The sequence below is a fragment of the Rhineura floridana genome, chromosome 7 (genome assembly GCF_030035675.1).
Source record: "Rhineura floridana isolate rRhiFlo1 chromosome 7, rRhiFlo1.hap2, whole genome shotgun sequence".
In the NCBI taxonomy this organism is placed as follows: Eukaryota; Metazoa; Chordata; class Lepidosauria; order Squamata; family Rhineuridae; genus Rhineura; species Rhineura floridana.
In genome coordinates this window covers 39429432-39454076 of record NC_084486.1, presented here as the reverse complement: position 1 = coordinate 39454076, position 24645 = coordinate 39429432, and the positions used below count along the sequence as shown (strand labels likewise).

Sequence of the window (24645 nt, the reverse complement as noted above, 5' to 3'; positions counted from 1 at the left end):
GTTAATAATACCGGCTGCACCCCCAAAATATGGCATGAAGCCATAGTAATTCCACTCTACAAAAAAGGCCCAAAAGACCATCCAGCAAGCTACAGGCCAATTAGTCTTCTTTCCATAGTGGGGAAACTGTATGCCGGATATTTGAAAGGTAAATTGAGCGACTGGATGGAGGAGGAGAACATAATGGGGTGTGAACAGGCAGGATTCAGGAGAGATAGATCAGGTATGGATCACTGCCTGATCCTAAACCACCTTGCAGAAAAATATAAAATCCAAATGGGAAAAGCCCTACATGTTGCCTTTGTAGACCTAAAGTCTGCTTTTGATTCGATCTCTAGAGATATTCTATGGGACAAACTGGCAAAAACATCAATTGACAGAAGACTACTTCTCCTTATACACCATCTTCACCAGGAGACCTCTATGCGACTACGTTGCGGATTAAATGGTGGCCTGACTGACTCGATTCCCACTACTAAAGGAGTCAGACAGGGCTGCGTACTGGCGCCCCTACTTTTTAATTTCTATTTAAATGACTTAGGGCCCAGGTGTACCTCCTCTAATCTTCATTCGCCCAAATTAGGTGATTACAGATTCCCCATCCTGCTATACGCAGATGATGCAGCCCTTATAGCATTTTCCAAGATAGGCCTGAAACGTATTCTCCGTGTCTTTATGAACTACTGTTCTGATAACCAGCTTACTATAAACTATTCCAAGACCAAAATATTAGTCTTCTCAAACTCTCAGTCTGTCGCGGAGTGGACAATAAATGGCCAAAAAATCGAACAGGTCAAAAGTCACAAATACTTAGGTATAATTTTTCATCAATCCCTCTCATGGACCACACACATCCGGGCGGCGGTTGCAACGGCCCACACAACACTGAAGCGTATCCTACGATATTACTACACTAAAGGTGGGCAGTTCATCCCAGCAGCCATTCAGATCTTCAAAACAAAGGTAATTCCTCAACTTCTATTTGGCGCTCCAATATGGATTGTTGACTTTAACGCCTCAGTTGAGGCAGTACTCTCCACTTTTATACGAAAACTCTTCGGTTTACCAAGGTGCGTACCCAACGCCGCCCTTAGACTTGAAGCCGGTCTAAATTCGACCGAATGCTTTGCATGGTCCAGTGCGTTCAATTTTTGGATTAAATTATCCTGTGGTCCTGTAAATGAATACCTAACAGCAATATGGAATGATACATATATCTCCAATTGGATGAAAACCTTTCATTTCAAACTCTTCAAATTAGGATACTCGCTGGAATATTTATCCCAAATAGAACCAGTAATGGCCAAACACATTATTGGTAACAGACTTAGAGATATAGACAGGCAAAGCACAATTGCAGCTGCTGCTAAAGTACGCTCCCCGCTATATCATAATCTGAGCTTCGACACCAACTCTCACGCCCAATACTTAGACTTCCTAAATATACCTAAATTCCGTTATGCCTTTATTAAGGCAAGATTTAATTGCTTTAACTCAGCTGTACTGGAAGGGAGATACCGGAGTATCCCGCAGACTCAAAGGAACTGCCCTTGTAGTTTGGGAGTGATAGAATCATTGTCTCATGTATTATTTGTATGCCCGCTATACTCTTCTGAACGAGCCAAATTTCTTTATTCTTTTACCAAACGGTTTCCTAACAATTCTTTTGATATGATGCTGAAACAGCTATTGAATGGATCAAATAGGAACCTTACGCTATCAGTGGCCAAATTCATCTATGCAGCTCACAGCTCAAACCAAACAAGCCAACCTTGTTCTCCGAAAGGCCAATCCAAAAGATATAGTCTGTTTAGCTGATTAATTATCCTGAACCTTTGTATATAGCATAAAAGTTTTAACCATGTATTTTATTACTTTCCTTTGCATTTTATCCGAAATATGTGTCTTTGACCGTAAATAAAGAAATTTGATTATTCCATCATTAAAACATGAAACGGTGCAACTGTCTTTGTTGCAGGAGTTAAGGCCTGATCTATGCATGTGTTGAAATGAGGACACAAGCCTCCTAAGACTGTAATAGAATAGTGGACTGTCCCGTATTAGAGTACAGGTGCAGCCATCACTTTTAAAAAACATTTTCCTACATTTAAAAATACAACATCACTAGAAATAGAGAACTACCAGAAAAGGAACTGGGCCAGACAATGTCCAAGCTGCTCCTGGCAGAGAATTGTTTCGGGGGGGGGGAGTTTTCAGAAATGGCACATCCCCACCTGTAGTTGGAAGTAGTACAGTCCAAGATTCTTTCACCTCATTCTCCTGCAGGTATAGATCAAGTGTAAATCTCAGAAAGGTGTGCTCCTGGTATGCGGAGACCCAGAAGGCCTCCTGGAAATGAGGCTGGCATTCCTTTGCTTTACGATTTAAAAAAAAAATGTTCGTGCTGCCGTTAACAAGAGAAGCACTGGGTGAACTGGCAGCTGGAGTCACTTTCATAATTTCCCCTGTACCTCTGAGCCACCAAGAAGCATACTGGAAAAGCTTCAAATTCAATTCTGCACTATTTTACAGAGGAAGCAATGGTTGAAAATTGCGTGTTTTTAGTCTAGGATTGCAGAGGAAGTCTTGCTTCCTCTAGGTAGAAAATGATTTTGTGAATAAGTAGATTTAGTGACTTAACTCGAATCCATTATTTGCCAGGCTTAGTCAGAAAATGGAGTATAGATTCTGTACATTAATTACATTTCTTTCTCAATCAATAATTGGATTTTCAGCGTGTTGGCTGGGTCTGCCTTCATGAAATTATAAATAAATGCTTAGATGTTTGGATGAGAAGAATGAATCATGGGTAACAAATGCATTATTTTTTTAAAGGTACAAGCATTACAATGTTTGTTTTAATTAGATGTTATAAAGCCCTTGTTAAATATGGAAGCAAGCACATATGAAAGTTTATCTGGACACCCTTTACAATGGTGTCTTAATAAAGCTTTACCATTTTATAGTCATACTAATTGTCTTGATACCACATGGCTCAATTTAATAGTAAAAGCCTCTTAAATGATAGAATGTGCTGGGTGACTCTCTAGTAAATACTTACAGTGAATTAATCTCCTTAAATACAAAAAAAGTTAGTGGGAAGGAATATACCTAGGGTTGCCATATTCTAGTTACACAAATCCGGGCAGGTTAATTTGCATATTATGTAAAGTATTTGCATATTATGCAAATATTTGCATATTAATATTTGGATTGTCCAGTTGTTTTGTTTTTGTTCCTAGGAATTACCACCAAAAGCTGGGGAAAGATGTGAGAAATCTTTTTTTTAAAAGCAACATTTTCAGCCTTAAATGCCTAGACTCTAGTTTCCAACACTATGGAGTATTTATTGATTGATTAAGAGAATTTATATCCTGCCCTTTTGCTGTTAAAAACAGAGCTCAGCACAGCTTACAAATATAATAAAAACAATAAAAATACACAATCAATATAAAAATATAATAAAAATACAAAATAGCAACAAACTTAAAGTAAGTCAGGGCAGCAGTACGGTTAACCATATACGATATATTTCAAAGATGTGGTGGGTGGAGAAAAACAAGAAGCCAAAATGTTAGGAAAAGGAGTCTTTCACACCACATGCTCAGTTCTAAATACTGTTGCAGCAAGTTTTACAAGTTCCTCCAGTATTCCACTGGTGCAGGCACTCAGACATTCAAAGTATCTGTATGTTTCTTAGGTTTTATAAAAGCAGAGTTTTGCTTAACTCAAAATTTCTTCTCCCTTTGATCAACCACATCTACACAGGTTCCACCTCTATACTCAAAATGAAACAGGGCCTGGAAGTGTGCAACAACCCCACACATACCTTGCTAATTAGATTATCAATGCCAGGATGTCTGTCTTATCGGCTACTCTCCTGTCCCCCCCCCCCACCGGGCATCATGAAAGACCCAGTCCTGGGCTCAGAAACAAAATAAAAACTAAGCATCTCACAACCAGTCAGGATTCCTAACCAAAAACCAAAAATATGATAAATGAAGAAATATTTATATAAGCATGACTATATAAATAATATATTTATTATTTACACAAACTGTAAAGATATTTATAGTGCAATCCTAGGTTTATTTATTCAGAAGCAAGTCCCAGTGTATTCAGTGGGGCTTACTCAAACAGGGACAGAAATGCAACCTCAAGTGATAAGCAACTTCATTCACACAACCCAAAATTCTGAATCATGCCACTTTACGCTGTTTTGCAACTGTTTATACTTGTTTTTATGGTTATTGGATTTTAAATGGCTTTATTTCTTGTTGTGAGCTGCCTTGGTTTCCAACCCTCACAGGGTTGTTGGAAAGACTACACACACACACACACACACACACACACACACACACACACACACACACACTGCAGATGTATAAATACATACAGCCCATATAATAGTTTATTGTCAAACCAGTTGGTCATTGCAGAAAAATCAGTATTAGGTTTAAAAAAATCAGTATTAGTTTCCTACAGAATAAAAACTGTAATACCTAAGTAAGCCCTGCCTACTTGCTTTAAAATAGGACTGGAGATGGAACAGAAAGAGTTAGAACACAAACACAATTCTTTTTTACATTCACTTCAAAGTCCCATTGATTTTGAGCACATTCATAACCATGTCTACTCAAAAGTAAGTCCTATTGAATTCAATGGGATTTACTCTGGGCATATGGGATTAGCATTGCTTTTACAAAAAGCAAGCATTGGGAAGGTTTTCAAAACACTGCCCAAGATTTGACTCCTGCACACAAGAGGAAAAAATCCTGAAATGTATATACTTACCCAATTTATGAGATTTTCAGATAAACGGGGTGAAACCACCATTTTGTTTTTTAGACACTGCCTCAGGTCAGTGAAACTGAAACACGATCCCTGATTGGCTGCAATCCTGAACGGGCGGGGTTAAAGCTAGGAAGTGCTGTAGTACTGTATACAGTACTGTTTAAAGAAAGATTTAACAGTCGGGGGGACGGCTGACTTTTTAATGCATATCTCGAGAACCGGACCACCTAGAAACTTAATTTTTTTTTAAATTAAAGCTGAGAATCCGGGCCACCTAAGGGGCTAGCCGGGCGCTGGGTGGCATGCACAGAATTCGGGTAAAACCCGGCTAACCGGGCAATATGGCAACCCTAAATATACCTGTTGTTGGCTTAATTTTTCACAGAGAAGCAAAGGATGACACAGAACTAATCCTGATTTATGGCTGACACTGAAAATGCAAGAAATTGAGATTTAGGCTGCAGTCCAAAGCCATTTAATTTGGGAGTAAGCCCCATAGAACTCAATAGGACCTATCTCTGGGTAGACATGCATATTGGGTTAGGCTGTTTGATTTTTTTAATACCAGTTTTCGCTATACTGAAAGGCTGCTGTGTATACTTGAAGGGGAAGGTTTCTGATAGGAATGACCAACCTTGGCGTAAAGTGTTACATGAAAATGGCACTCCGGTGCAAGCATGGTTCTGAGACAGCGAATAGAGTTGGGGTCTACTGTGAAGACTTGGCCCATTGCCTCATCAGCAGTACAGAGAGGTGCACTGGTATATACTGAAGCAATCCTGGAACACCAACTTGTTTTTAAGCATAGGGCAAATTTAATCTTTTTTTGCTTGAATATTATTCAGCATGCAAGAAGTAGCTGGACTGTAAGGCAGGTAAATGGATTTGCGGTTGCATTTTTAATGAGAATTGCATTTAGGCCTGTGGTTTAATTTTAATCTTAATCAACATCCCAGTGCAATGTTACTTGGTGTTTGTATAGTGCTTTCAAGTGCTTAGTTCACATGCACTATCTAGGTGTAATCCTTAGCAACCCTGCAAGATGAGTCAACATTTATTAATCTCTATATTGCTGATGGAAAGAATTTAAAGAATGGACGTCTGAGTAGGCAGTGATGGACTTGGCATAGAGTACACCAATGTGGCTGTAACCTTTTCGGCAGTAATGGTCTCTGTGTCCATGTTTTAAATGGAGTGGGGGATTACGGGGAGCAAACTCTGGACTACAGCTGATCAATTTCAGATGGGCATTGTAAGAAATACAACAAACTCTGCATTCATCATCTGAGACCCTTCTTCATGTTGCCCCTCCAAGGGAGATGCAGAGGGTGGCAACGTAAGATTGGGCCTTCTCAGTGATGGCTCCCCATCTGTGGTATGCTGTCCCCAGAGAGATGTGCCTAGCACCATTACTATGCCAGATGAATGCATTCCTATTAATCCAGGCATTTTACTCTTAATTGATATTCATATTTTAGTTAGGTGGGGTAGAATGCATCTTTTTTATGTTATTGCAGGATGAGCACTTTTAATTATTTTTTATATATATACTGGTACATTTAAACTTGGTATTGTATGTTTACATTTAAATTGTAAGTCAATTTGAAACAATTTTATTTTAGTAAGTGACAAGTAAATTGTGGGTTGATTCATACAGTTGGCAGCAATGTTAATTGCATAATGACTTGAATGTCCTGCCTCTCTTGATGCTGCTTCGTTGATGTGATCTTGAGTTTTGGTACCTGCTCCTTAATAGCTTTAGCCTAAAACAAGTGAGAAGCATACTTGTATTCTCACTTACGTCTTTTGACCTAAGCTTTTGTTGGTTGACTGGTGTGCTTTAACAAGAGAGAATGAATTAGCACTGGAAATGTTGAGCCTGTTCATTTTTCTTATATAATTTTGGAGTTGCTGTCCTTCACAGCATATGTGCACTAGGAAAGGTCTCCCCTCAAAGCCATAGCAGACTGCATTCAGCCCAAGGAGATATTAAGTTGTCCTGGGTGAAAAGATGAATGAGATCTTGGCTCCTGTCATTTAAATCTCATGCCTGGGGCAGAGGCTGATGACAGGAGACAAGTCTATGCACATAATATCTGGGAAATATTCATTGTGAGGTGGCAACAGCATCGGGTATCTGATGGGGATCAGGCAGCGTGTTAGATGGAGTGATGGCTTTTGGGCTGTGGGCTTGAATTCTGTTCTCAAACAAATGGAATTTCCAGCTTGGTTGGAATTAATATGATGAAATATTAGCCTGAGCTCCATGAAAGAAATTGCCTTGGTACAAAATTTTATCATCTTCAGAAATCTAATTCAGATTAATAACATAAACACGGTCAGTAATCTTTCATCTGGTGATGCTGAAAAAGTGTCAAGATGAGTGAAAGCAGCTACGAGGCAATCCTGGAAAAGACAGCTCTGAACAACTTAACAAGCAACGAGAGTCTGTCCTGCAGACCGCTGCCCACTCAGATACCTTCACATGAATTGCTGTGCTGAATGTGAGAACTGTAAATTGCAAATATTGGAGGTCCAAAATATTGTTGAAATAGCTCCCTTGCAGTTGGCTTCATTTGTTGTCGTTGTTGCATTCTACAAATATATTATACTAGGTTCTCTGGGCTGCTACCTCACTGCTCATGAATGCAGATTTAACGTGCATTTAATGTGCTTCTCATATGTGAACCGACCCGTACACTATGGTCTACTACGAAGGCCCTCCTCCGGGTTCCGACTCATAGGGAAGCCCGGAGGGTGGTGACAAGATCTAGGGCCTTCTCAGTGGTGGCCCCTGAATTGTGGAATAGTCTCCCCGAGGAGGTGTGCTTGGCGCCAACATTGTTATCCTTTCGGCGCCAAGTTAAAACCTTCCTCTTCTCTGAGGCATTTTAATTTAAGTCACTTAGTTTTAAATCTGCTGTAACTGTTTTTAGATTGTTTTATTTTATATGCTTTGTTGTATTATATTGTGTGATTTTATTGTATTTCTGTTGTTCACCGCCCAGAGAGCTATTGCTAGTCGGGCGGTATAAAAATCTAATAAATAAAATAAATAAATGTGGTACTTGCACAATGGAGAATGGATGCATGCCCAAGTTGTTCTGCCCAAGACTACTATTGAAAAATAGATTGCTTCATGGATATGCCACATGCAAGCCTTGAAGGACCTGACCGTGGTGCTGGTTGAATGGAGTATAGCAGATGCTGTGCTACTTGCTTTTCTTGCCTGTTATCCCTGCCACCGCCTCTGCTTTAAAAATACTTATTCATAAATCAAAAGGCTATGCACCTGTGCAATATCATCTGTCTGAAGCTGGGCGTGTAGTCTCTTTCATTTGAGGGTCACGCAGTCTCATTTTGCAGCTATTTCAGTTTTAGGCAATCTAGCCAAGTGAGGTTGCTAGATTTCTTTTTAACAGCCATGTAGCTATGAAAGCTAATGCAGTCATGGCCTCTCCTATCCTGATCTTCCCATTTGCTTTGGGTTAAATGAAGTTGTTGGTTTTTTTTACCAGGCAGAAAGGTAGATCCTGTGATTGGGGGGAAAGTAGGGCAGGAGAATCCAGAGATTCATGCTCTTTTGCAGCTTCAGGGCACTTAAAGAAATTGATTTCCAAGTTGTGGCTTGTCAACTTTACTGACAAGAATCTTCCTTTAAAAAAAAAGGGGGGGAGGATTTCTATAAGTTTGATGCGCAGTTATACTCCACCCATGCATCCTTTGGGACAGGCTACTTTACTGGCAGGAAGTATGTAGGGACACATACACAACATTAGAATCAGAAACCTGGGAAGAAGCAAGAGCAGGCAAATGCATTATTTCCAATGCAGACCACCTTCACATAAAATATATCATGCATATCCTGCCATACAAAGGTCACTTCCAGGTGGTTTGTTTATTGAGCATCCATCCTGATTTGCTGGGAGGTTATAAGACATCACATCAAGTAATTGTTATTCCACACTTTTCTGTGCATTTTCCCATCACTTTCCTCACCACAAAAACTCCAGGTTTTTTTTTTTTGGAATTAGGTTTCTTATGCAAGAGCACCAAATCCATTTTAATTTTGCAATTTGAGTTTGTTGATATGCCATTGAATCCCACTCACAAAATAATGACAATCTGGAAGTGCCCAAGGCCTCAAAAGTGAGTGGTGCATTTTGAAGAGATCTGAAGGAATGGATCTGCACCTTGTTCTCTGACTTTTTAATATTGGCCCCATGTTTGTTCATTTTTTTCCAACCATGAGGACTAGAAACTCTGGAAACTTAGCATTTCAAGAATAAACTTGCGTTTGGCCGTAAAGCAGTTAAAATCATCCAAAAATGCAGAACAGTTTGTTTATCTAATGCAGTGTTTGGTTTTTCTTTAAATTGAGTTAACATGCTTTTTAATAGCATTGCATGCATTCTGCTTATCAGTCTGCTGAAGGTAATTGGCTTGCAAATTCTAAGTGAGACAATAATTTGTCTTTCCAAAAGAGTGTATCACACACAACATCTACTGCACTGGAACCCGATTGCTGATTAGCTCCCTTGGGTGCAGCTATAGCACAGTGATAATCCTCCTTGATCTGCCACTGGTTATGAGCTTAAAAAGGAGGAGGGCATATAATGCCATATTAAACGTCATGGGTGATAATATTCAGGATTTTGAATAGGATTAAAAAGGGCTGTAGCTTTGAGATCTCTGGCAGAGGGCAAGTGGGGAAAACCAATGTTTGATATCCTGTGAGAACTACTGTTGCATAATACTGGGCTAGACAGACGATTGGTCCAATGCCATACAAGATAGCTCTTTTATAAGGGTAGAAATGAGTTATGAGCTTTTTGAGGGACACAGCAATTTCTGTTCTTTTATTTGCCCTCCCACCCAACTTCTCCATTGCCACCCAAGTATTACAATTTAAGTATCCATATATTAGAGCTAGTGGAGTAAAGGGCAATTGAAAGTTTGTGGACCACCACACTGTGGAGTCTTCTCCTTGATGGTATGAAGCACAATGTGATATCAGGGACATTTCCCTGCTCCCCTCTCCAGTTCCAAGTTTAGATCCAGGAGGCAAAGTGAGGCTTGTTTTGGCTCTGTGCTTGTTCGGCACTTGGAAACCATGGAGCCAAGCCAAGATGCCTCTGATGTATACAGACACACATGAGATTGGAGCCGGACTGGAGTGGGGGGCAGCTTACTTTGGATCACATAGCCAAGACCAATCCCAGACATCTTCAGACCTTTAGGGAGTGGGCAGTGACCATCCTTTCCCTTGTAGCTCCAAGGCTGAGAGGAAACGTTGGACTTGTTGCAGTTCCCAGGGCAAGAATGATGAGTGAGACTGAACTATGTGGTCATTACCCCAAATAAATTACAAAAAACTATTCTGTTACATAGGCCCTATACAAATATTTTATCAAATACGCATGACATCTAGTGGGCCCAGAGATGGGCCACGCACACTAGTGTGAAGAGTGACCCTGTTCTCCCCACTAAACGTTGACTTGAGTGCTTAGAGCTTCCTCTAAACAATCTATTCTTTCTTTAACAAAGAGAAAAAGTGGAAGTGCTACAAATTATTTACACCATGGAGAAGGGCAATCTTAATTCCTGTTTTTCAGTTCTTCAAAACCCGACCTCTTCAGCCCAATTATTCTGAATATAACCCATTCTGAAATCTCCCAGCAGTTGTTATCTCTTTCCTGTCCCTGCTCCACAAATTCCCAAATCCCAGTGTGTGGCTGATATATAGGAGGAAGAAGGGCAGGCTTCTCTTGACCTATTTTGAACTACCCAGAAGGTCGTTATTGATTTTGGTGTGATCTCAGCCAGCTTATAGACTGAGGCTAAATACTGCAAAAACTGTTGGAGAGTACAAGTATTCTCTGGATTTTTTTAAAAAAATAGCTTATGTTGGTTCTTAAGCAATCTTGTTTGTTTCTCTCTACTACTATCATCACTGCTGTGTTTCTAATATTTAGGGATATATGAATCTTAGCTACTGGTGGAGATCTTTCTGTAGGACAGTGATGAGGAGCCTTTTTTTTTTTAAAGATAGAAATTTACTTGTCAGTGATAAACCCATGAATGATAGTCACCAAAATTGATGTGCGCTCCATTTCTCATGTAAATACAGAGATCCAGTATGGTCTAGAACAGGGATGTGGAACCTGTTGCCCTCCAGGTATTGCTGGACTCTCATCAGCTCCAGTTAGTCTAGGTGAGAGTTAGGGATTATGAAAGTTGGAGTCCAATAATAACTGGAAGACCACAGCCTCTACTTCACTGGTGTAGATAGTTCCGTTTTGCTTGCCACTTTCCATTGATTGGTGGATGGTCAGTGTGCTTTCGCCATCCTGGGCAGATGATGTTTTATGTAGTAAACCTTGTTCAGGTTTTCTTTTTTTTTTGCTAAGCTTGTTTTTTCATATAGCTTGGGGATTTTTGTGTGTACGTTACAGATTTTGATATTTTGATAATTGTAAGCTACACTGAATAATGCAAACACAATAGAAGGGTGGGATATAAATATTTGAATAATTACAAATGCTGCACTTGGACTGGAGAGACATGAGTTCCCCATTCAGGCGCAAAACTCATTGGGTAACCTGGGGTTGTTTCACCTCTGCCTAATCTGCTTCACAGGGTTGTTGTGGGGAGATCTTGCCACAGCCCCTCTCAGTTGGGTTACCACCATAGCTACTACCTTGAGCTCCTTGGAGGCAGGATAGGATACAAATGAAATAAAAAGAACTTGCATGCCTCCGTGGCAGCATGGCTAAGCCCGAGAGTGGGTTTTCAATGGCATGGCTTTCCTCTACAGCAGGGGTGGGGAACTTTTTTGGTCCTGTGGGCCAAGTCTTTATCTGCGTCCATCCCCCTGGGCCTACTTTGATTGATAGGTGGATTGTCCCACCCACCTGTCAAAAGTCCTCTGTGCAGCACTTCCCAAATGCCCCAGAGCCAGCTGGCTCTCAGGCACTTGGGAACTGTAGTGTAAAGGACTTTGCCTCCCCTATGCCCCGAGCTTGGAAAGTGCTTTGTGCAGTGTTGCTTCCCAAGCACCCGGCAACCAGCTGATTGTCAGGCCCTTAGGCACTGCTGGGCAAGGAGCTTTGCCGGTCCTTTGCTCAGCACTTCTCAAGCACCAAGGGCTGGCAAGATGCTAGGCACAGCATGTCCCAAGTGCCCAACAGTCCGTTGGTTGTCAGGGGCTTGGAAATGCTGCACAATCAGCAGTGCTAGCAAAGCCTCTTTTGGCCAAGCCCCACCTTTACTTGCCCCATGCCTGATGGCATGAATGATGTCAGGTGCAGGGAAGGTGGGTGTGACTTGCCCAAAACAACCTTGCAAGCCAAATGGGGAGGCCAAGTGAGCGAGAGGTCTCCCTCCCCCCACCGTATGATAAATGATAAATGGAGAGAGCCTTTGAAAACAGGCCACCAAGTAACCACAAGTCCTCTCCCTATATCTGATTACCACAGGGAAGAACCTGATGGTCAGTGAGTATGACTTGAGCTCTGCATCTCTGCTTCTTCAGGAGTTAAGCCCCAGGCAAAAGTTACTTCCTTTCTTTTTCTTCCCTGCCACTGCCACCCCCCCCTCCCGCTTTCCCATCAGAAGCAGCTTCTGGTGACCCTTGTATGCCCCAGCTTTGAAGAAGTTGCTGAGGACAAGAATGCAGTAGCCTTTAGTTTATGCATGGCTTTCTCTTCCTTGGAGAAAGCAGCCATCGGAGAAGCTGCTTTAATTTGCTCCATTGTAATATGCGTGTGTTGTTTTTTAAAATCCTGATCTCTGGGGCTGACCAAACAAGGCTGCCTGCAGAAGCTGCAGTGCAGGGCACAAGCCTTGCTGGAAGCAAAAGAATTCAACAGCTGCTCAATGGGCAGGGAGGAGCTCCCTTCAGTTGTTTACCTCTTTAGCAACCAGCACACCAGCTGCTCCTAGAGAACTCTTGCCTTTTAGATTCAAAGGACCTGTTCTAGCATCTCTGGGCTCCACTCCGTCACAAACTCTTGGCTCTCTCCACAGCTTTTTCCTTGTACCCCTGTGTTCGTTCGTTCCTGCCTTCCTCCCTTAGGAAGGCCACTTGTGCTAACTTGTTCAGTTTCTTCATGATCTCCTTATGGTAATTTTACTTGTGGTGGGCTTTCATAATGACCTTGTGTGTGTATTAGATGCATGCAACTGGCAAAAATCAGTGCGGGTGTGATGCTGCCTGACTGCTTAATCATAGGGTACAGGGTGCAAGATAACATGCTCCTTTACCCATGTGGAGTGCAAATTCACCCTGCAGGTCCTTACCGGTTAGCTGTTACATGGCATTGATGTTAACTGCACTTAATTAACCAGAGTTCTGCTTAGTCCATAATCTGACACCACAGTTACTTTCAGATCCTAATTTAAGCAGGAACCCAGGTCTGGCCAGACTCTGCAGGAGAAAATGAGTCCTCCCAAAAAAGGAAAAGGATCAAGCAGTGCTGTAGCCCACTCAGGATTTTTAACCTGACTAAGCAGGTTGGCAAGATGTTTTATTGATATATTTGACACATTTGTATCCCACCTTTCTTCCAACATGGAATTCAAGGTGGTGTACATAGGATTCCTAGGTATTGACAAGACCCAGAGTCTTCTTAGCCTCAGCGAGGTGGCTACATCCTGTGCCCGGTTGGCCTTCCTCAACCTGGTGTCCTCTAGATGTGATGGACTAGAACTTCCATCACAACCGGCCAGCATGGTCAATGGTCTGGGAAGTTTTAGTTTAAAAAAATCTGGAGGGCACCAGGTTGGAGAAGACTGCTTATTCCCAGGGACACCAACATGATTGTGAACATTTTGGAGAAATGTCAGCAATATTGACTATAGTATTCCCTTGTGTACATACATGAGCACATACATACAAACACAGTGGTTGGCCACTGTGAGAACAGGATGCTGGACTAGATGGGCCACTGGCCTGATCCAGCAGGCTCTTCTTATGTTCTTATGTTCTTATATTACAGGCATATTTTGAAAGGGAAATTTGAGTCTGCAGCTGACAGATAAAAAGCGTACCTGGGTTACTTTTATCTGAACTTATGATGGTCTTGTAATTTTCAGGCTCTTGTTGACATAGCTTGCCAGTGTTGACTTCAAAGTCAATATGGGCTTTGGTATTATTGGAAGGCTTAATCTTATAAAGTGCAGAGCTGTCTGCCAAGTTGCTGTGCTAAAGAGGCCAAGAGCACATAATGTATTGTCAGAGCTATGATGAAGAATGAGCAAACTGAAGAGAGACAGAGGTCTGCTAAAAAATGCTGCATGTGAATAAATTTTTGTTCATAAAACTGTTTTTAAAAATAGCATGTTACTGACTAAGCTCTTTTATTTATTTATTTATTTATTTATTTATTTATTTATTTATTTATTTATTTATTGTGCTTTTAGACCGCCCTTTAGCAACAAGCTCTCAGGGCGGTGAACAACAGGATAAAACCACATTAAAATACAGGTGAGAGTGGATACAATACAACAATAAAACATTTTAAAAACAAAATTAAGACCAAAGTTCAAATAAAATTATAATTACAGTAGATTTAAAATAGAAATTAAATGAAAATGAAAATGAAAATTAAAATGCCTGGGCAAAGAGGTAGGTCTTTACCTGGCGCTGAAAAGATAACAAAGAAGGCGCCAAGCGTATCTCATCAGGGAGGGCGTTCCATAGTTCGGGGGCCACCACTGAGAAGGCCCTAGATCTAGTTATTACTCTCCGGGCCTCCCTATGAGTTGGGACCCGGAGAAGGGCCTTCGACGTCGAGCGTAGCGAACGGGTAGGTATATAGTGGGAGAGGCGTTCCGCCAGGTATTGCGGTCCGATGCCGTTAAGGGCTTTATAGGTGAGAACCAACACTTTGAATCTGGCCCGGAAACATATTGGTAGCCAGTGCAGTTGGGCCAGGACAGGTGTTGTATGGTCAGATTTTCTAGTCCAAATAAGAACTCTGGCTGCAGCATTCTGCACCAGCTGAAGTTTCCGAACCATCTTCAGAGGTAACCCTACGTAGAGTGCATTACAGTAATCCAATCTAGAGGTTACCAGAGCATGAATAACTGTAGTGAGGTTCTCCCTGTCCAGATAGGGTCGTAGTTGGGCTACCAGCCGAAGCTGGTAGAACGCATTCCGTGCCACCGAGGCTACCTGAGCCTCCAGTGACAGGAGCGGATCTAATAAGACCCCCAAACTACGGACCTGCTCCTTTAGGGGGAGTGTAACCCCATCTAGGGTAGGTCGGACATCAACCATCTGGGCAGAGAGCCCACCCACTAACAGCATCTCAGTCTTGTCAGGATTGAGTCTCAGTTTATTAGTTTATTATTGCCTGCTTAAGAGGCTTGCCATTTTTTTAAAAAAACAAACTGGTCCTCACTACAAAAAAGGTGGTGCCGTCTTAAAATTCTGTTTTCCTCCTACTATAATTAAAACCCATCTGTCATAGATTTCATTCAACACAAGAACTTGATCTTTAAGGCTCTGCTGCAGGGATGGAAAACCTGTGGCCCTCCAGATGTTGCTGAACTGCAACTCCCATCATCCCTAGCCATTGGCCATGCTGGCTGGGGCTGACGGGAGTGGGGGTGTAACAGTATCCAGAGGGCCTCCAGGTTCCCACCCTGCTCCACTTCAAACCTAAACGGTAGGAGAATAGTGGGGTTTAAGGGAACAGAATGAAAGATAGATTTGGTGCAAAGGGAAAAAGAGTAGTGTTCCAGATGCAAACGTGAACAGTTTGAAAGCTGTGAGTTGCTGTGTTGCTTCATTTTTACCTCCCCCTTTCTCTCATCTTGTAATTTCTTTACTTCTACCAGGTGTCCATCTCCCCCCCCCCCCATTTAACTTGTGGAATTGTATAGCTTTTCCTTTCCTTCAAGTAGCTCTCAGAATTTCCCTCGTTCTCACAGCTTTGAGGTCGGGAGTCCAGTATTTGTCTCCATTTAGCTTACCGTTTTACTTCAAGTATTTTGCTTGATCATTGATTCTCCCTTGTCTGTGGGTGGCTGGGTAGGGAGACATAGCTAAAGTTGTCTGTCTAATTTGCACCAAGACCTTCAGACAGATCATGATATTTAGTTGGATGTATGTCTGTATGTTTAAAAAACTGGTGGTTCTTAGTCTTTTTGATCTACACGTTACCGGCAAGGAACGCGCTGGCTAATGCTGTGCCTTCGAAATGCAGACTCATACCGTAGAGGTATGTGTGGTAGATTTTGGGTTTGTAGGTGCAACTTTGGGGGGGGGGTACAAAAAAGAATTGGTGCGAAGTGCAGATGTAATGTTTCTTCATCTCTTAGGTGGGAGAGCATTGTTGTGCATAGTGCTCTACCATAAGAAAGCTAGCGATATAAGAGTCTTGTTAATCTTTGAAGGTTAGCTTTATGTGCAACAGTGTTGCATCTGCATCTTGCTTTAGCTGTCAGCGGTTCAGATAAAAAAGATTGGAAACACCCTGTGGGCTTGCACATGCCCTTTCCCTATTCATTGTCCAAGTTTCCCATCCTGTTTCAGCATTAACCATGGTGTAATGCGCATCAAGGTTCATACTACAAAGTTAATGCTAGCTTTAAAAATAGGGTTTGGACCATGGTTAGAAGCTGGCTTGCAAATTTGATTAATAAAGTTAGTAATGGATAGTGTTAATCTAGATGCTGGTGATGGTAATTCCAGTTATGGTTAATGATGAAAAGGGGAAAGGTGGGAATCTGGGCAAGAAGGAAATGGATTGTGCACACCCACTGTTTGTTTCTAATCTCTTACACATGGTTAAGATGTTAGGAAACGTTGTGTGCATACTGGGCCTCAGGGTATGGCAGTGGCTTCATTTTTATATTGGAAATATTGAGAAACTTTCTGTTCAGTAAAAAGAGGCTTTATTCCAAAAAGTCTGTAAAATTCCCTAGGAGATTACTGTGTAAAGAATTTTAGTAAGCTGAGTGCATTATGGTGGCCTTGCTATTTAAAAGGCTGGCACCTATGGGTATTCAGCAAGATGGAAACACAATGTCTCATGGTAAAGGTGCTTACATATTGGAGTCATTATTATTTCAACTGTTTCCATTTTTGCAGCTCTCACAGGTGCCTCTTAAATAGATTGTTGTTTGTGCTTGGACATGATGTTTCCACTTTAAAGATTTAATATTTAAGTACCACTTAGATCAATAGCTGACTTTCTAATTTTCTTTATACAGTATATGGCCAGTGAGCAAATTTTTGTTGGTTATAAAAGGTGAGCTTTTATAAAAAGAAAATCTTAATTACAGATAAATCCTGATACAGAGTAGTACCACCCAGTTATGTTTTTACACTCTCAACTGAATGGATGGATTTTCTTTCTTACGTGGACTTTGTCCTTTAGGCAAAATTACCCTCCTTAATTTGCACTATGTATTTCAATGCTTTAAAAGAATATCATATGCAAAATGAAAATAAAAGTGTGTTTGAGAGTCAAAATCTGCAATATGAAAGAAAAAGCACACCCCAGAGTGGAGTTATTGCAAGTGCTGGTGCCCTTACGTGACGCTTGTTGAGGCTCTGGGCTCCTGAGGGCTGGAGGCTTGACAAAGACTTGATAGTTGCATGCCAGTGTCTTGTCTCTCCATCTTGGGAGATGGATGTGTTTGAGGCAGTGCCTCTTCCTGCCTTGTCATGTGCTTGACAAGACAACACACCATTGTAATAGTAGGGTCGTGGCGTGAGTGCTAGATAGAAATGTGTGCCACTAGAGTGGCATCAGGCTTTCTTACTTCAGAGCAGATGCTGCAGCCCGTGACTGTGCAATATAGGCTAAAGATTCATATTGCCAAGATTCAAATCGGGAGCCTCATGGACTGTGTACCAATGACTCCTCTTTGAAGCTATGCACTGAGGCAGTGCTCCTCTGTCTTGTCTGTTCATGCTTTCTGGTCCAGCCTGGGCCGCTGTGTGAGAATCTGGCCTTGCTATGCCTTGTTAGCCTTGTCCCAGATGAAGCTGCTTGTCAGCCTGCCTTCCTGCTGCTCCTGTGCCAGCAGTGCTAGAGTAGCATTGCCTGTTTCCTCAACCCAGCCACCATCCTTTAGATGGAATTCATGTTCCAGACCTCAGGTTCTGGTTGCTTTTACCTCAGGATTGACTCCTCTTCTGGATCTTCCCCAGATTTCCATCTAAGTCTGTTCCCAGTGCTGTGATGACTTGTACTTCAGGTTCTATGTTTTTGGCTGCCTACAGCCTAGAGGAGGGGCAGGAACTTGTGGGCCTCCAGAGGCTGTTGGACTACAGCTCCCATCATCTCTGACCTTTGGCCACACAGGCTGGGGCTGATGGGAGTTGAGACCCAATAACATCTGGAGGACCACAGGTTCCCTAGTCCACAGCTAGTAGTTACATGCACTTTTTGCCCTGAGCCAGAGTGGAAGCTCTAACACAGGGCTGTGGAGTCGGTACACCAAACTTTCGGCTCTGACTCCTCTATTTTTCTACTGATCAACTCCGACTCCTTTATAAATGGCAAATGTATATTAACTAGTAATAACAAATTTACTGTAGTAAAATGGTAGCACAATCATCAGGCTAGATTGACGGAACATAAAATATATTTATTTGATTAAAATTTCTGAACAAGAAAACTTTCCTAAATTCCTATGAAAGTTTTTATTTTGAAGCTGGAGTCGGTACATTTCTACCGACTCCGACTCTACCCAAAATTGCTTCCGACTCCACAGCCCTGCTCTAACCTTTAGGAAGGTCAGTGGCAGGTTCTGAAACTTCTCATCTGCTTTGTCTTCAGCTGCCAGCCCATGGAGTTACAAGTGGGTGAAAGATGCAGTTACTTGTCTCTTGAAAGGCAACTGGACAGTTATAATGAAAGCCTTCAGCCTCCTCTGTGGTGCCCTCCTTACTGTACTCTTTGCTTCCTCCCCAGGATGTTGCGCTCCCGTCTTCTTCCTGCTGTGGCAGGTTTAACAGTCATTTCTAGGCGTCATTATGGGACAGCACATTCCCTCCGTGGCCGGCGTAGGCTAATGATGGTGGCTTTTGCAGGAACAACAGCTATAACGGCAAGTGTTGGACTTCTTTGGAAAAGGTAAGTGCTTTGAACTGTCACTGCAGCTTTCTTTAGCTTTAAAACAAAATGCCAGGCTGTTGGTTTAATAATAAATTATTGTCTAATAGTAATTAAATTGTTTCTGAATGAACCTTGCTCCTTTATTGCACAATGTAGCTGGCACTGTTATAGTTCTGTTTGAGATGAGGAAGAGAAAGCACCTCCTGAGTATCTTGTGTTCTATATCCCCAGTGATTCTTCACAATCCATCTTTTACATGCTAGCTGTATGGTGTGCGTGTGTTAGTGGTATTTTATATTTCTCCTACTGGGATAAAGGGCGGGATATAGACAGATAGACAGATAGACAGATAGATAGATAGATAGATAGATAGATAGATAGATAGATAGATAGATAGATAGATAGATAGATAGATAGATTACCCTCTATAGTTCAAACATTTTAAAGAAAATATATTTCAGAGTTGATAACTTTTTTAAAAAAATGTCAGGACTGGTCTTCTGTTAGGGTTGCCAGATTGCCTGTGTAATAAGCCACTTTACTAGTTAATTGCATAGACTTGGAAGTGAAGCTTTTGCCAGGACTACCGCACTTTTACATATGTCCCCTTTTGTGTGACAAAGAGAAGTACCGGAGTCCTGTCTCATCTGCAGTCTGGCATCGGATCTTACCTGCATAGTATCTAAGTACATATAATGTTGGTGGTTTCCCTTGAAAATAGCTCCTTCTGTAACTTGTCTGGGTAACAGTATGGTTATTGTTGAAATCAGTGAAGCCCTTGAGCCAAATATGCCTCCCTCAAAGGCTGTACTTAGTTCCAGTTTCCAACTTAGAAAAGAGTTGTGGAGAAAATGGTGTTTCTGGCAGTGGAAGGTGCAGGCATGACACTTTGTTTGTGGGTTAGGAAGGGGCCAAGGTGCTCTTCTGTTGCCCCCCAGTTTCTCCTTGAAGTGATCCACTGAAAACTAGTTGTCTGAATGTCATTTATTTTAACAGGCCTGGTCATAAAAGCCAGTTTGACTAAAAAGATATTTCATCCTTTCTAGAAGACTCTCAGTTCAGTCCTATGCGTGTTTACTCAGAAATAAGTCTTGCTGAGTCAGTGGGATTTACCCCAAGTAAGTGTATTTAGGATTGCAGCCTCAGTGACTTTAAGAGAAGGGAAATCCATAGCTGGGCAGCCTATAAAAATACCCCTCTGTATTCTTTTGATTTGACAGATGTTTAAGAGTGTGTTCCTTGTCTGTGTTAGAGACCATGATGGGACAGAGGCAAACACTGAAAACACTGGAATAATAAAATGGAATACACAAGTACTTGTTTACACAGTTGAAGGTAAAGTCAGAAGCTCTCAGGGTTATCCTCCAGAGGGGGATTCTTCTAATTGGGAACAGTAACTAATTCAAAGTGAGGTTTTGCATAAATATTCTATCAGGGAAGTTCACCCATTGCACAGGCGATAAAACAGGGCTTGTTTTCTCTCAATCAGTTAAGCAAATATACTTTCATTTGTGTATGAATCCTTGCTGTGCTGCAAAGCTGCAGCCTCAGGAGTGGGAGGATAGTGAGTTGTTTTTTCTTTTTTCAAAGCTTCTCTTGCATTGCACAGTCTGTGATGATATGTGACACTAATAAGGAGCATGTGGCTTTCAATATTCCAGTTAACCTTGAATAGTCTATTTCTAGAGTTGTGGCATTTCATCAAGAGTTCAGTGAGAAGGCCCATGATAGTCATCCTTGTCAGCTGGGGCGGAGGAGGGGGCTCCCTTTGTGCTGAAGATGAATTAGATTTACAGGCTGTTCTACAGCAGCTCTTCATAGCTTCTTGGGGAAAACACATTTAACCACTCTGGAAGGTGCTGTGTGTATTTTTCTTTTTTTTTTTATGGGCTTCCCAGGAGTTAGTATTACTAGTTAATTTGAATCAGAAATTGTATTCACAATAGGAATTAACTTCAGCCACACATGCGTTTTCACATGTTAACAGTTGTGGTCTCTAACCCCAGAGATAAAGCACAATATGGGAGCAAACTTTTGGGTGCCTGACTTTTGTAATCTCAAACAGAGGGTGCTTCCAGAAGTGTATATATTGTGGGATCTATGCTCCTCATGCATGCAGGTTTTTTGCACCCGCCATGTAACACTGTAGGCATAAAAATGTCGGCCTGTATTTTTCCCTATTTAATCTGGATTTACCCTTTCCAAGGAAAACCCAATATGTAAACAAATGCAACCCTGATATTTGTTGCCAATTACCCAATTGCAGAGTACTTCCCTGTCTAGAAGCACCCAGTGTCACAATAGTGACTGCCCTGTTTGAATTGTCGGTTGTCTCTTTTTTGTATCTCTTCCCTTCCCCCCCTCTTTTTCTTTGTTTTTCCTTTTTCTTCTTTGTTAAATTTGATACTAAATTCTTAATTTAAAAATTGCGTGTTCAAACGCTTCTCCCATTGGGTGGATGATTGTCTTGAAATAATAATTTACGAGAAGTACAAATCGAATCTCAACTAGCGTGAGAGGTCACCTTTGTTAGTTTCATTTCAGTTATTTTTGACAATAACCACAGCAGGTGGGGGGGTGTTCATTTCATAGTGCACGTGTGTGCCTGGTGTGAAAATACTTGGGTTCAACTTTAAAAATCTGTGTGATGGTTAAGGAACAGTGAAGCTTACTGCATGGCCACTTAAGAAGTAATACTTATACATCCTTTTCCAAAATCCTCATGTGCTACCGGATCATTCTCAATAGTCTTTATGGCTACCCTGTGAGCAGTAGAAGGCCATTATGATGAACTCCATGTTCATGTAGTGGGGGGCTGAGGCTGAGAGTGCAGCATGCACATGGCACGAGTGAGACCTGAGCCAGGGATTTCCCCAGTTCTGGGCACGTTCTTGCTTTCCTGCCGTATGCTAGCTCTCTCCATTAACTTAAAGAAAGAGTTAAAATTTGGACTCTTGCATCAATGCAGCTGGTATGCTAGAGAGCTATGTTAACTGAGTAGCACACCCATTTCCAGCCTGGACATGCATTTGGGGACTAGCTGAATAACTTTTTAGCATATAATTTTACGGTGGCAGTGCTACTATTCTGATCCACCTTACGTCAGGCTGTGAGCCAGCAGGGGATCGACTATCTGGAAGACCAATGGCATACAGCAGGGGTGGGGAACCTCTGGGCCGGGGGTTGAATGTAGTTCTCCGGGCCTTGCTATGTGAAGAAATTTTCCCAGGTCACATCCCTCACTGGCCTGGCTTCACACCATGACTATTTCTGCCTGGCTGGAATGTGTCCTTGAAGTCTGATAATGCCTCTTTCTTGTCTGAATGGAGTATAGATAGGAGTGTGTGTATATGCATAGAAGGTAGCCTCCTGTACAAAGGTAAAATTTGCATTAGTTGCTCTGTCCACTTTTACAACTGGCCTCACTCACCATAGGCATGTGGCCCTGAGAAGGTTGCTCAGAAGAGAGTGCAACCTCCTCCACCCTAGGTTAGGGAGGCTGGGCATGGGTTTTTTTTTTTGCAGCATTTGGGTTCCGAGTCTTTTCAGCATCAGGCAAAACAATAACTATTTCCCAATTGTGGCTTAACAAGGCGTAGCTGTAGGATAGTAATTAGGAGATAAGGCTGAAGGTGGGGAATGCAAGCAAGTAAAGAGATGATGCTCTTTATACATTTTTCCTAGACTGCTTTCTACATAGACAGCTGTTGCATCAATGGTGATGTGTGGTGCCTGATCGTTACCAGCTACAAATATGGGGTCTGTTGATGGGGAGTAGATGTTACTGACAACATGACACTTGCTGTGCATTTCTGATATTCTAGTTGGCTGAAATGGAAGTTGCCTTTCAGTAATGGAAGTGATTTTGCAGAGGGCACATAATGCAGGGATGATCTTCCCCCCTGAGGTTTCATAATGGCAATAGAAATAACCTAGGAATATGGATATTGAGGGACCTACTTTTACAAGAGAGAAAGAAATCCCAAGCCAGTTGTTATTGCAGCTATGAGTCTGAAGTGAGAGCAGTTACACTTTTACAGTTGAGGGCAGTTTTTCTATAAATGTGAATTAAGGCTCCTGGACACATACAGGTATACTAGTCTTGCATATTGCTTGTTCGTTGCTGAAAGGCATTTAGCCTTGCCTCAGTGCAGTGCCTACTGCTCTAGGTTTTCTTCAATTCCATGCCCTCTCCCTATCTTCACTGCTCCTGGGCTTCTTCAAGAGTTAGGGCTGCTGCAGCTAAGGAGTACTTGCTCTTAATTGCCTAGCTCTGTTTCTCACTGTAACACATGTTCACTCCTTCAGCCTCTGTCTGAATGTTAATACACATGTTGCATGGCAGATGGATGTTCTGCCTTTCCAGTTCTTAGTTTTGTTTTTAGTGAACAAAATTTTCAGAGTTGTCCTATAAACAAAGAATGGCATTCAGTGGACATACCCCACTAGGCTGGCTAGATTAAAGCTTTTTTTTTTTTTTAAGATGTTTTGAAAGGTGTTTTGTTTTAATATATTTTAAAGGCCTATTTTAAAGATGTTTTGGAGTGTTTTCAGTGTTTGTTTGCCTTCCTGGGCTCCTTCTGGGAGGAAGGGCGGGATATAAATTTAATAAATGATAATAATAGATTGTGACTGCTCAAAGTATGTCCACCATAGGCTTTATTAGTTGCCTTTTAAAGAAATTCTCACTGGCCCACAAACATTCCAGACTTGCTTGGCTGCATGTACCTATGTATGTTAAACTTGTGGCATATAGATCACCTGAGAGAACAAAAGAGCCAGCTCACCCAGCCTCGAGGTGATTCTTCCTTATCACAAGCGACCTGGGCCATTGGCTATTTTCAAGCCTGGTTTACAGACACTTCCCTTCACAAGGTGTTGTGTGAACTGGCCCTTGTGTCTGTATCCCTTCCTGAAACTTTGCTGACATCCTCCAGATACAGTTTGTGGACACCTCTATTTTCGTAAAGTTGTCCTGCATCTGCAGAGTCTAGCATCCGCTTTATTCTGGCCCTGCCCTGAATTGGCAGCCTGGGGCTTCCTCAGACTTGCTACACGGTTGAATCTTGAGTAAATACTCTGCCTCGTCTCCAAAATAAATAGAAAAGTGAGCAGGCTTTGCAAAATCTGTTAAAAAGTATAGCAGCTGATTCAGGCTTTTTCTTTATCATTTCTTCCTGGAGCTCAGGGTTCAGAGAGCATCAAAGAGCATCCTGAAACTCTAAGGCATCTCTTGCTGGTGACTTAGCTTCTGTTAGCTGAGGGCGAGAGACTTACTTGTACGTTGCCAAATGAAAACAAGAAGTCTTAGTGTGTAGCGCAATTTCATCTGACTCAACAGATAGGTATTCCTTGTCAGCAGAGGAATTTTACTAGGTGCATTTGAATATTTATGGTTGTGCATGTTTTAATGACTCATTCTGAAATCACTAGCATCATTGGTGTTTTGTTATTAGAATGAAGTATGAAGGTGTGGTAATTAGGCCATGCCAGTTTATTTACTTGAAGCGGGAAACCACTGCAAGTAATTAGAAGACGAAAATGTTCATGCCCCATGTATTAGCCACAAATGAATTTTCTTTGAACTCAGAACTCAAGCTCGTACATGTCACTTTTAATTGTCTATTGGTTTTTCTAAAGCAGCACGGGCACCCTCTGGTGGAGAGCATGGGGTGTAGCTTCCAAAGTAGTGTGTGTAGGTCAACTGTTAGGGAGCTGAAATAATGCCCATAAACCCAGTAGTACTAAATGTTAATCATTCCAGAAGACCCTT

The 24645-nt window shown here is 41.7% G+C and overlaps 1 protein-coding gene across 2 annotated transcripts in view; it reads left to right on the top strand.

Annotated features, from left to right (window-relative positions):
- The window catches only part of MICU1 (mitochondrial calcium uptake 1), a 203303-nt gene that overhangs the window by 14211 nt on the left and 164447 nt on the right, over positions 1–24645 (top strand). For both annotated transcript variants that reach the window (XM_061635302.1, XM_061635303.1), the window contains exon 2: positions 18729–18890. In XM_061635302.1, coding sequence (XP_061491286.1) covers positions 18730–18890 — 161 coding nt within the window. In that variant the 5' untranslated portion in view covers position 18729. The remainder of the gene's footprint in view (positions 1–18728; positions 18891–24645) is intronic.